General features: G+C 33.1%; 1 protein-coding gene across 1 annotated transcript in view; it reads right to left on the bottom strand.

Moving 5' to 3' along the window:
* Positions 1–12,542, bottom strand: part of LRP1B (LDL receptor related protein 1B) — a 750,913-nt gene that overhangs the window by 173,326 nt on the left and 565,045 nt on the right. The window contains exons 37-40 of the mRNA XM_074828545.1: positions 9,285–9,411; positions 8,979–9,130; positions 8,563–8,687; positions 5,140–5,511 (exon numbers count right to left, since the gene is read on the bottom strand). Of these exons, the coding sequence (XP_074684646.1) occupies positions 5,140–5,511; positions 8,563–8,687; positions 8,979–9,130; positions 9,285–9,411 (776 nt within the window). The remainder of the gene's footprint in view (positions 1–5,139; positions 5,512–8,562; positions 8,688–8,978; positions 9,131–9,284; positions 9,412–12,542) is intronic.

The raw sequence follows: 12,542 nt of genomic DNA, 5'->3' as shown, positions 1-12,542 counted from the left end.
ATTCCATGTAGAAGAAATCTCTATTCATATTGTCACATCATTAAAAATAAACTTGCCATTTATCAGTTGGCAAAACAACAGGCAGTGGGTGATGTGGTATGAGAGGGGATAAGCATATAATATTAAAAATCTCATATATCAAATAGATGCTTGCTTCTGTTGAAACATTTTCATTTTCAGTCATTTCGATTTACTTTAAAATTACTTGCTGATGGAAGATAGGTCTATTTAGATCTATGAAGATTTAAAGTACTTCATGTATGTTGATCAGAGCGACTTCGAAATGGATTCCAGTTTAAATACTAAAGAAATTGCTTCAGAAGTTTCAAATAATAGTTTTGTTCTGTCTAGAAGTGATTAATGACACAAAAAAGCAGTAAAATTTGAGAGGAGAATAGACCCTTTTATTCCAATGAAACTGATAACCTGTAGAAATTTTTAACAAGTCAGATTTCCAAATACCTCCTTGCATAACTGTGCCTTTAACTGCTACTGATTTCTGGTTTTTCTGTATACTGCTCCATTACCTCATTTTAACCTAGGTTTTCAGTAACAAATTCTATCTGAGAGACTGGCAACAGTTAGAAGTTCTAGTTCTGGTAGGACTGAAGAGAAATTGTAAAGATTATTTGGAGATGGCCACCCTGATTTAAACTCAGTGTCACTTCCATCTAAATTTGTTACCTTTTGTACCTCCTTTTGTATCTAATCCCTTCTTTCCATTTTCTACAAAGTCTACAGTCCTCTGGGGGCTAAAATTAAACGAAAACCAACTTCCAAAGTGTATGCAATCTCCCCAGGTCTCCTCTAGACTACCAAATGAATTAGGATTTGATTTATCAAGGCACTGGTTCTAACAATCAAAAGCTCCAGAAAGCTTATGTGAAATGAAAAAATACTCCTTTTTGCAGACTGAATCCTTGACAATTCTTCAAACTGGAAGAACAGAGAAAAAAATAAATATATATATAGCATGAACTTTCCAAATATAATCCCTGTGACCATGTTTTGTTTTACAAAGGACTAGCACTGACAATGAAAAATAGGAACATCATGAAGGTTCTCAAACATTTTGCCTTAACAGGTTCATGAAGGTTTTATAACATAACAGGATACAAAAGTACACGTATGTATATCTTAGGTTACAGGTTAGAAGCAGAAGCAGTCTAGCCTGTGTAGAGTGAACTGCAGGGCTGATATTTGCAACTAAAAAGTGGAAGATTACAAAGAAACTAGTGGGTGGGTGGGACCTCACAGTAAGTATCTACTCATTCCTTTATAGCCTAATACTTCTCACAGTGGGTACTTAAAGGAAGAAAGACAATAAAATATAACCTCTTACACTCTTTTTGGAAGGAAATACTGATGTCAAAACAGGAGACACATAGTAGTCATGTCACAACATATTTAAAATATGGATTGCTGCATCGATCAGTTGATTTTAAAATTGTTTGCAGACTGGATTAAACTGTACATAATGCTATAGCAATAAAATAATGAGCGATACTGAATGGTTAGAGAATTCATCACCCAAAAGAATATTTGTGGGAAATCACAGCCAAGAACAAGGTAAATTTTTCAAAATTGGCAATCAAGAAAGGTTAACACCATAAAGTTACTTATAAAAATAAGAAAGAAGAAGTCCCTAATGACTGACCAAGGGAAATAATGCTTATATCGTCAGCAGAGTTCAGAGATGAAAGAATCCACTCCAAAATCCTACACTGCACAAAAAAATAAAGGTGTTAGGGTATGGCATACTATCCACATGTTGCACCGGTTTTTTGTTGTTACCGTTTCTTCCTGCTGAAGACAGAATGCTATCAGGTACTGGGTTCTCCGTGAGTTTTGAATCTGTTTTAGTGAACTGGAACAAGTTAGATAAAGTTGTTTATACGCTGTAAATCTACTTTCCCTGAGCTGAAAATGTGTTAGCTAATGGGTTGTTTATGAGTTGCAAATCTGTTCAGTGAGGTGAAAATTTGTCAGATAATGGGTTGTTTATGATTTCTAAATCAATATTCAGTGAGTCGGAACTATGTTAGATAATAGCTTGCGTATGGGCTGTAAATCTGTTTTCAGTGAACTGGAAACATGTTAGATAATGGGTTGTTTCTGGGTAGTAAAACTGTTCTCAGTGAGCTAAAAACATGTTAGATAATGGGTTGCTCGTGAGTTATAAATCTGTCTTTAGTGAACTCGAAACCTGTTTAACAAAGGGCTCTATATATCTTAACTCTGTTTTCAGTGTGCAGAAAAGTTCACGAACGTGTTAGATTTGAGTGGCGTATCTGATTTCAGTGAGGTAGAAATCCATCAGCTAATGGATTCTTTATGAGCAGATCTACATTCAGTGAACTAAAAATCTAGGACAACATATAATACAGTACCTATAATATACTCTGTTTTCTCTATTTGAGTCAAATACTGAGTAAAGGTTTGCATGATTTGTAGACTTCAACTTAATGAGGTAGAAAGGGATTGTAGAATTGTTAGATATTTCCAATGTGGTTTTGAATCTCTTCCTAATAAAGTAAACTTGCTCCAGACATGTATGTAATAATTTTGGAAGAAAAAGATAGCAAAATGAATGTCAAAGATGTTATTTTTTAATCCTGCAATGGAATATTACTGAAATCTCTCAGCTGGATTCCATTTAATAATATCTATGTAAACATATATAGTAAACATGGAAAGAGAAAATTTTAGAATTTTACATCTTTCAGTGAATGGAATCAGTGGTGTCAACCAGTCTTCCACCACCTTTTCCTTTATAGGTATCACTGTTGGTCAAATACTTCCACTATATCAAGCAGCCTCATGAACTGTCTCCTGTTTACAGTGAAAGAAAATCACATGCAGACTGTGGAAAGGAAGGGATATGTAGTACAAAAATACCAGTTTAAAATGAATGACAACATAAAGAAAAGGGGTTTACATGTAGAACAATAAACTAACGTATACCGGGATGTGATATCCCTTCTCATTTGCAATGGAAAACCAACTGAAGCATTTCTACACAAGAAACACCATAGCTCACAAATACATCCCAAGCATATACAGTAAATTTTCTGCAAGGATACAAAATTTCATCTGACGTTCAATTATTCAGAGTGCTGACTCTGCTAATGAAAAATGAAATTGGGCATATTAAGATTACAAGTAGAAACACTTCCTAACAATTTCTTGAAACTATAATTCTCAGCTATGCTTTATGGAATGTCTTTAGCTCTTGTACAACAGCCTATTATAAAGTAATGAGGAATACTTTATTGTTCTTCTAAAAATCCAATTTGTATTTGCATTGGTGCTTCACCAGTATTTCTTCTCTTTGTCTGTTTTAAATGTAAAAATTTCCAGTGGCTTTTCATGTAATACTTTCAGTCTCTTCCTGTAACACCAGAGTAAAATAGTGCTTGTAAGTCACCATCACATATTTCTGTGAGCTGTTTGTGTCTCTTGTATGGCTAACTTCAACTCTGAATCCCTAGGCTTTAATGCTTTCCTGGGAGTAATGAGAACATCCTCATAACATTGCTTAGTTTCTCTTTACCATATCTTATTACAAATATCATTAATTTATCTAAAATATGCACACATAAAAACTCAAAGTAAAAAAAGGCCTTGTATCATATTTGAAAAATGCTTTTCCATTCATCAGTGTCAACAGTTTTCATGACAACAAATACCTTCCCAGAACCACAGTGCAGAGGTACATAATGATACAGTTATCCAGTGTCAGTTGTAGAATAATATTTCATCAATTTGCAGCTAACTCACTTATTTTCTAAAAATATTTCCATTAACATGCGACAGCAAAAGGTGATTTGTTCCACATCAAATGTACTTCCATTTTTCCTAACCACTTTCTTTGGTTTTGTTACTAAACTGTTTGACTCAAATAATTAAATGTAGCAATGCCGTATGCAACATAACTTACGACATCAAAAATTCAGATGGAATTATCCACAACATAAAGGAACAAAAAAATATACACCACTTCAAACATTTTGGATGTTACTGAAATGAACTGTAGCCTCCAAAACACACAGACAGTACACCAAAATGAGAAGGAAGACAAGAAACACAGTAAATATATGCATTTCATATGAACGATGTTTATCCAAATTTTAGAACAATTAAATTGTAACAGAAATTAAAGATAGCAGAAGTTTTTAGAATTTGGATTTCTGTAGAACAGATTTTTGCATGTTTAGCATTAAGGATATGTTTCTTACATATTTGCATTCAGATTTTCCTTGATTTCTACTTTTACCATGATAAACCATGATAACTTTTTACATACACCTTGTATTAAAGTTATGTTAGACTTTGTTGATAAAGATTTCAGTGCCAGATCCTGAGAAGATTTTACTGAGGCCTCAGCTGCAAAATATGTTTTGTGTCTTGTTCTGAAGACTTTAGTGATGATATTGGCAACAATTCCTTGATAGTAGTGCCAAGCTTCAAGTATTCAGAGGCTAAAAAAATATCATTTCATACAACTCCTCCTACTAGTGTGGTGAATGAGGGTATAGCAAACATAGAAAGCTAGTGAGTAAGCTTCTACTAAAAACGAACAATTTTGTAGGTTGGAATTTCCCTCCGATTATCACTGAGCACTAGTGACTCTTCTTGGGTTCCCTACAAGAAGGGTGAGTTGACTGGGCACACTGACCAGGGTCCTAATATTCTATACTGAGGAATGGTTATGTCAGCAGAGGTATCTTACAGTACTTCACCCTCACTAACTAAAAAAATACACAAATAATAGTTCCCTGGGGTAAGGGGACTTCTTTTGTTTCCAAGCATTGCACAATGAGGTTTTGTTTCAACAGTAATGCTCCTTAAAGTCACAGTAATACAAATTAAGCACCATCATTATCACTTCTGTTTTCTAGTAATACACTCCATGCATTATAAGATTGTTATAAAACAAATTATTTTTAAGTTGTTTTAAAAATAATGTTTAAATGTATTTTATAGGGAAAAATACAATAATTGTGTTATATACTTAGGCATGGTAAAATTTCATTGACCTTTTTAAACTATAAAGTCAAGAGATTTTTACTAACTTTTTACTTAATAAAGTTTATTGAAATAAAATATGTATTTTGGGAAATAATTTTTTTTACTTACTTTCAATTAGCACTTTTCTGCCAGCCCAGTTGTCTTTAATAACTTGTATATTTCCAAAGTGTGCATCACTGAAGAATATACGATTTGTACCTCTTCCTTTCAGACTGTAGTCAAAAGCCAGAGCTATCACATTTTTGAAGTAGTCTGGATTTTCATATGGCCTTACTGGTGAATTTAAGTTGGTTTCATCTGAAAGATGTATACTTTTTAATATTGTCCTTCCGGAGTACAACAGGTAACCTTCATGTCTGAGGCAAGTAATTCCATCCTCTGCAAGATAGCCATGTGCACAAGCACATGTTCTCCGTGCATTTCCCCGATAAAGGCAAAGTTGATGACATCCACCATTATTCTTGGCACAAACATTAGTACCTGTAAAAAAAAAAAAAATCTATCTTTTATATTACACTTAGCTAACTTAAATCAAATGGGAATTTTACATATTCTAAAAATTCTTCTCTTAAAAATGTTTCTACAATATTCACAAGCCAAACAAAGGCCAAAACAGTAAAGAATGTAACTTTAACCACAACCTAAAGACAATTATATAGAATACAATTCATGAACAAATATAATTAATGTCCTTTCCCATTAAGTTTATATATTTTATTATTAGAAAATTATATAATTGGTTATTCCTCCATAATCAGCTGAAAACTTAGGGACTGTTTCAAGTGCTTTGAAAGATTTTATTTTTTTTTAAAACACCTGTTACTGGCAAAAAGTCAAATTTAGATACCATCAGAATACAGTACTGTTTTTAGACAAATTCTATCAAAGTGAAAACATACATATTGACAGGTACAAAACTGTGTCATTCCAGTTCCTTGTTTTTAATAAAGACATTTCCTAACATTTAATTCTAATTTCCTTTAAAACCTGACTTTAAGAACTTACTCCCTGACAAATGCATACCATTAAGAAGCCATTGTCAAATTAGTAACCTCAGTGACTTAAGCTACAGTTGTTGCAAGCAATATTTAAAAATAAAGTAATTATCAATAATTAGGAGCTATTTTCCTTTGTCTTTTTTTTGACTGTGTATGAAGTACTATTATGGTTAGTTTAGATAATTTAGTTTCTGTTTCTGACAGCACTTTCCATACAACAACTTAGCTCTTACAGTATAGTCATTTTCCCATTTCTGAAAGTTTCCCACAGAGTGAGGGAGAAGAAAACATTTTAAACAATCTATCATCGGGGAATATGTAGTGTCTGAAAGTACTGTTGATTGTATTTTCTAAGTGCTACATTTCAAGCTGAAGATACTTTTAAGAAAAAATAATGGAGGATGAGAGCTGACTTACTCTTAAAATTAGAAACATTGAATTTTGTGTTCCTAGGCAAAATTACGGGAGACATATTCCTCTACTTATGTAAAAACATTTGGAGATTTAGTTGTATACATTTTTACATTTGGTTTGTATTAATTTTGGTTTGTTTTAATTGTTTTTTTAGGCTAGAAAAGTTAATATCTGTTTGGAAGGATGAGGGGTTGAGAAGAGAAAGGAAAATATATGAAAAAGATCCTCAAGATTCTAAAATCTCTCTTCAAAAACTTCAATGCTTCCACAGTTCACCAGCTATAAGTATCTTTAATAATGGCCAATTCTGAAAGCAGTGTAGGTAGGGTATGTCCTTGCACACATGGAAAACAGCATTGAAGGATAGGAATCCGCTTGCGAATAGCACTGGAGGACTGTTTCATCAGAAAGGGTAAAACAGGTGTTTGAAAAAAAAGCATTAATCACAATCAGCACAGGTTGTTGGCTTTTTGGTTTGGGGTTCTTTTTTGTTTGTTTGGGGGTTTGTTTGTTTTAATAATAGGTCAGGAAGCCAGCTAATTACATGTTTTTTGAACAGTGTAAACTAGTTCTAGTTCAATGAACTTAAAAAAATATATAGAATAGTGTGATATAGAAAAACATTCCAAAAACATTTTTCACCTGTTTTTTCCCTTTTGTCCTTCTGGCTCACTGACATCCCCTCACAAAGACATTAACCATTTGTACCCTAGTAAAATTTGAAAAATGTATTAAAAAAATCATTCAGTTATGTTTTTCAAACTAACATCAAAAGATTTTTAGCCTCAGTAATGGTTTATCCTATTCCTGATCCGATCAAGTCTTTAAAGCTATCAATAAAAATCATTACATGTAAAGAAGCATTGTTTTATCCCATTGCTCTGTTTTCCTAATTCTATAATATAAAGCCCTTCCAAGCAAGCAGACATTAACTATTTCTAGCCTAGTTAAAAGAAACAATAAATTTTTGTGTGGATTTTGTTTTTATTCACAAAATATGATGCCCACAGTACTCTGAAATTACATGAAGAAATTCTTAGTAAAATTAATATGCATATGTTTGCAAAGTAATTTTTTTCAAACCTATTTAAAATTCCCTTAAACAAAAAAAAAAAGAAAAAAGCTTATCGATTGTTAAATATGGTTTTTTTCAAAATGCAGATATATTTTACATGTCATATTTAACGCAGTTATTTAGGAAAGATGTATTTTAAAAAACAGGATCTTCGGGTATGTAGTGCTGTGATTAAAGCAACTTTTGAGAGCTAACAACACCAGAGATAGATTTGCATTTAAAAGTTTATCTTGTATTACAGTAACAGTTTTTTTATCTCTTTTTGAATATGTTTATAGAAAATTTTGTCTGGATAGCCTGGTAACAGTGTATTCTGAGGAAATCATCATCATTTTCAGTAGACTGCTAACCACCTTTGCTCATTGAAACAGGTTTTTCAAGGACTCCTCAAAACCAGAATTTTAGGGTGAAAAAGACAGGTAAAAGCAAGATTATTCTCACTGAGGTAGTGGGGAATAAAATTTAACCATCAATATGATAAATCACAGAGAGTATATCATAACTTTTGTCTCTTGAATTCGCTGAACAAAGTGAATATAAAGGAAATCAGATTACATACAAGGTTTCTTCCCACACAAAAAAACCTAGGACTTAAACCCAAGTAATTTCAGGAAACAAATATTTGAGACACATAAGCTGGGAACTTCTAGCTGTGAAAACAAAATATCTGGTTTGCTTTCCAATAGACATCTGAGACTGCCTGAGATTAATGCTGTTTAAAGCACAGTTCAAGGTCCCTCTCATGCCTAAGACTGTTTTTTGTCTTTCTTTTTTTTAAAAAACCCACCAAAACAAAAACCACCAAACCTGGAATGATAGGAAGTGTTTTGGTTTTCGATTTTTCTCCTTAAAATACTCAGATGAATTTTAGTAGAAGTTGCACTATATGCTTTCTTTAGTACATTAATTTTAGCTTAAAAAATATTTCAAGAGTAAAAAGTGGAGATAAAATCAGCAATTACTTAACTTTTGGTATGCTTTAATATACATAAAAAGTAGCAGGTGATATTAAAACAATCAATAGCATCCTTAAGAACAGCCAACCTTTCTCTCGTGCTCTATTAAAGACTTTCACTTCCTTCAGGTTTATTCCAAGGCCAGTCCTCATGGTCACAGCATCCGTGGCCTCATTCTTGTGGCCTCTTCTAATAGAGCCATTTGCATGTGCTCTGCCAAAAAAGTTGAAGATGTCTCATCAACAATCCTCAACTAAGTCACACCAAACAAATGACTGAAGGGCAGCGGAGAGTTCACCTATCAGAAGGTGAAGAAACCTGTTCTCATCTATGACACTGATATGCTTTAGCTTTTAGCATCAGAAATGCCCTTTCTTTGGAAATTGCATAGGTTTCTGCGATCCATTCTGTGACCTTGCTAAGGAATGGCTAATCCTACAAAGGTGAAGCACCTGGCACTGAAATAACATTTTGAGACTCAAATACTTATGAAAAATAAATTACCTGTCAGACCAGTAGATGTAAGCTCCAAACACCGCGACTGAAAACATATCCACATTGCTCCCTGACAGCACAATCTCCCGATTCCCTCCACTCTCAAGGTCAATTCTTTCTATCTTGTCGGTACGAGCATCACACCAATATAATTTATTTTCCTAAAGATTAATTTTAAAGGAAACATCAACAGTCTTGTCCAAGTATTTAACTAAGAGTTATTAAGATTATATCAAAGTGGAAGACCAGCTGGCTTTAACGAAACATAACAAATACTGTACATTTTAACATATACTGGAAAACAGAGGAACTAACCTCATAGTCGATGGAAATCCCATTAGGCCACGCAATCCCCAGGCTCACAAGCACAACCTTCTCAGACCCATCCAAGTGTGCCTTGCCAATGCAAGGAGTCTGTCCCCACTCTGTCCAAAATAAATACCTAAAATGTTGTAGAAATTACCAAATAAAAATTTAGCATCAAAGTGAGAGATGAAATTATGCAATACTTTACTTCAATTGCAAACAAAATGCACCATTACCATTAAATAGGTATTTAAAAAACATGATAACGCTCATGTCTCTAAATGATCTTAAGAGATTAAATGTATCATAATACTTGTTTCATAGAACACTTTGTTGAGAGATTTTTTGCAAATGATATATATAAAGCAATTCTTAAAACTGCATTCAATCAGTCAATATGTAATTCTATTCCTTAAAGAATTCAGCTTTGTTCTTGGAAAAATAAAAGCAAATTATAAAAAAAAAAACCCACTGGAACAGAAGCTCTCTCATCTAATTACTAATAAATGTGATGATACAAGAGATGTATGTCTAACTTAAAGTTTTAAATATGAAGCAGTAAGGAGCACTGTGGGAAATGGTAGAGCAAAGGGATCTTATTTGGGAAGAAAGTATTTCTCTTGTTCTCTCTAATGCTCGTGGGAAGAATCTGCATCTTACTTGTCTAATTTTATATTACTCCATACGTACTGGCACAGTAACATCACTATTTCAGGATAAGATACTAGGTCATACTTCTGCCTTGACTTCCTACTTCTCAATCTGTTATTTTAGGTATAGCAAAATGAGACCAGTTAATCTACGTGGAGCACTTCCTGTACTGAATGGTAACCTATGGGACAGCTTTAAGTAAATGTCTATGTGTCTACATGTATATATGTATATTTATGTGTTAAAATGCTATAAACACATACACAAATATATATATTCTCAGCAAGAAATCTCTAAGATAATAAACTCGAGGTCTAGCATATTACTAATTGACTGAAGAGAAGAATTCTCATAGCAAATATTTGTAAGAACACACTAAAACACTGTTTAGTCATACACTACACAAAGTGAACGGAACATAAAACCACTCACCATTGTTTTTCTCTGTGTGGAATGTATTTATTAGTTTGTTTTTAAAGATTACAAAAGTCTTCTGTGCATTACTAACTAGTTCTACCCCTGAGTCTGGTGATATCATAGCAATCTGTTGTTAAATACCTGTATTTGATTGGATGACAGCAGATATGTGAAATAAAGAGGGATAAAAATGGGACAGGGGAGAACAAATATGGATCCTATAATTAGCTCATAAAATTTAGCTTCTGAGACAATGCGCACCTTACTTTGGTTCTAATTGTAGGGCTTTCTGTCTATAATAAAACCAAATTTGTTCTCATACTTCTTGACATAACAAACAGTAATATGAATACTAACTACAAAGCTTATACTACAATCAGAAAATTGATCTGCTACATTAGCCACATTAAAAATCTGTTCTAGAAAGGTTAAAATAGTCAGTATTAACCAGCTGGATATCAACAATCACTGCTTAAGTTTAATACAACTTTAACCAGATTACTAACAGCACCTCTAAACAGAACTGCTTGCTTTCAGGCATCTAATCGCAGGTACTTTCTTAACACAGGACATCAACTAAATGTTCACTACAGAAAGGCAGGCATTCAATATACTTGAATTAAATATTCTGTGCTCTTTCCTTAGACTAGTTAATCTGAGAAAAAAAAATTAAAAACCATAATTAGTAGGTTAAATGAATCTCAAATCCTCCAGAGAAAACCCTGAATAGCTGCTAAAAATGTAAGGCAAGTTATTTAATACTCTCTTAGAGCATTAATTATTATAAATATATCAATATATAAACTTACAGAATCTATTAACTAGTATAGAAAAACTTGATCTTCCCATATCTTCACAAAAGGTCTGGGAAGTACTATTTAAAATGTTTGTTTTCTGGACCTTTGTAGGTAGCAATATGCTACCGACACATTTGGTGCAATGGTAGAATAACTAAGACTCAACTTATTTCAGAACTATCCCATATATAATTTAAACAGCTGACATGGAGATGCAAGTGGCGTAAATTTGACGCTGGCCTAGAATCTTCAAAAAAAAATTGTTTGGAAAAAATTAAACCAGAGTTTGAACTCTCCTGCTTCCCCCAACCCTAAACATAAATGAAATTCCCGAAATGTTTTTGAAGGAGGTACCTTCAAAGTCTAAGAATTATTTCAGTATGAGCTTAACTTCATATTTCAATCACAATTCTGAGCTTGATCAGAAAACTATTATTCAATTGGGGGAAAAAAAAAAAAGTCCATCAACTGTATGCTATATGAGCAAGTATACCTGATGAGGGACAAAGACACTCCTTTGTAGAACTACACATTCTTAACTTTTTCTTTAGTAACAATAATTTTACCAACCAGCTGAATGCTGGCTGCTTCATATCTTGGTATAACTGGCAGATTCAACGACATCTAATAACTGCTATTTTCCTCTCTATTCTTATAGCTGTCAACTCAAGCTTCAAGAGAAATGAAGAATGTGAAGTCAGGGCAAGGGGAGGGAAAAATAGCTTTGAAAGTTTTGCTGCGTAAAGGGAAAGAGATATGACAATAACACAGAGGGTAAAAAGGCCTTAATCTTCCCACAGAAAGGTATACTTGTACTTCACTAGCAAAACACTGCTATCCTTCTGAAGAAACTTTGACTGGAGACATCTCAAGATATCATTTTGTGGTACAGTATTAAAAAAGAGAGGTGAAGCTTACCTACCTTTGCAGAAGATACACCATTCTACCAGACACATAAAACAATTACTAAACTGTGGTCCTCTCATACTCCTATGCTTCCTTAAGTATTCTAAACACAACCAAAAACTAACTATAAAACTCTCAAGATCAAAACACCTAAGGAATGTTTCACACCTGAATTTATTCCTACATTTAACATTTCTCTTTACTGTTTTTTGTTTCGAGTGCAATAATTTCCAAGTCACATTTTATTAGTATTTGCTTTTTGGTGGCATCACAGTATTCTATTCTAAGACCTAAGAAGATGGTTCAGTGGTATCTCTAAATACACATTAACTTAAAAGTAGGAATTGTTTCTTTCCAAAGAATCTTGTTCATATTGTTGGCTATTATTTCATCTGCTTATGTGCACACTTACCATTTTGGAAAAATAAAACCATGAACTGTTGATTCAGAAAGCATCATGTGAAAATACTGTCATTAAAATAAAAAAAACCCTACA

This window comes from Strix aluco, chromosome 6, assembly GCF_031877795.1.
Source record: "Strix aluco isolate bStrAlu1 chromosome 6, bStrAlu1.hap1, whole genome shotgun sequence".
In the NCBI taxonomy this organism is placed as follows: Eukaryota; Metazoa; Chordata; class Aves; order Strigiformes; family Strigidae; genus Strix; species Strix aluco.
Note: the sequence above shows the minus strand (reverse complement) of the source record. Positions and strands in the feature narration are given on the sequence as shown.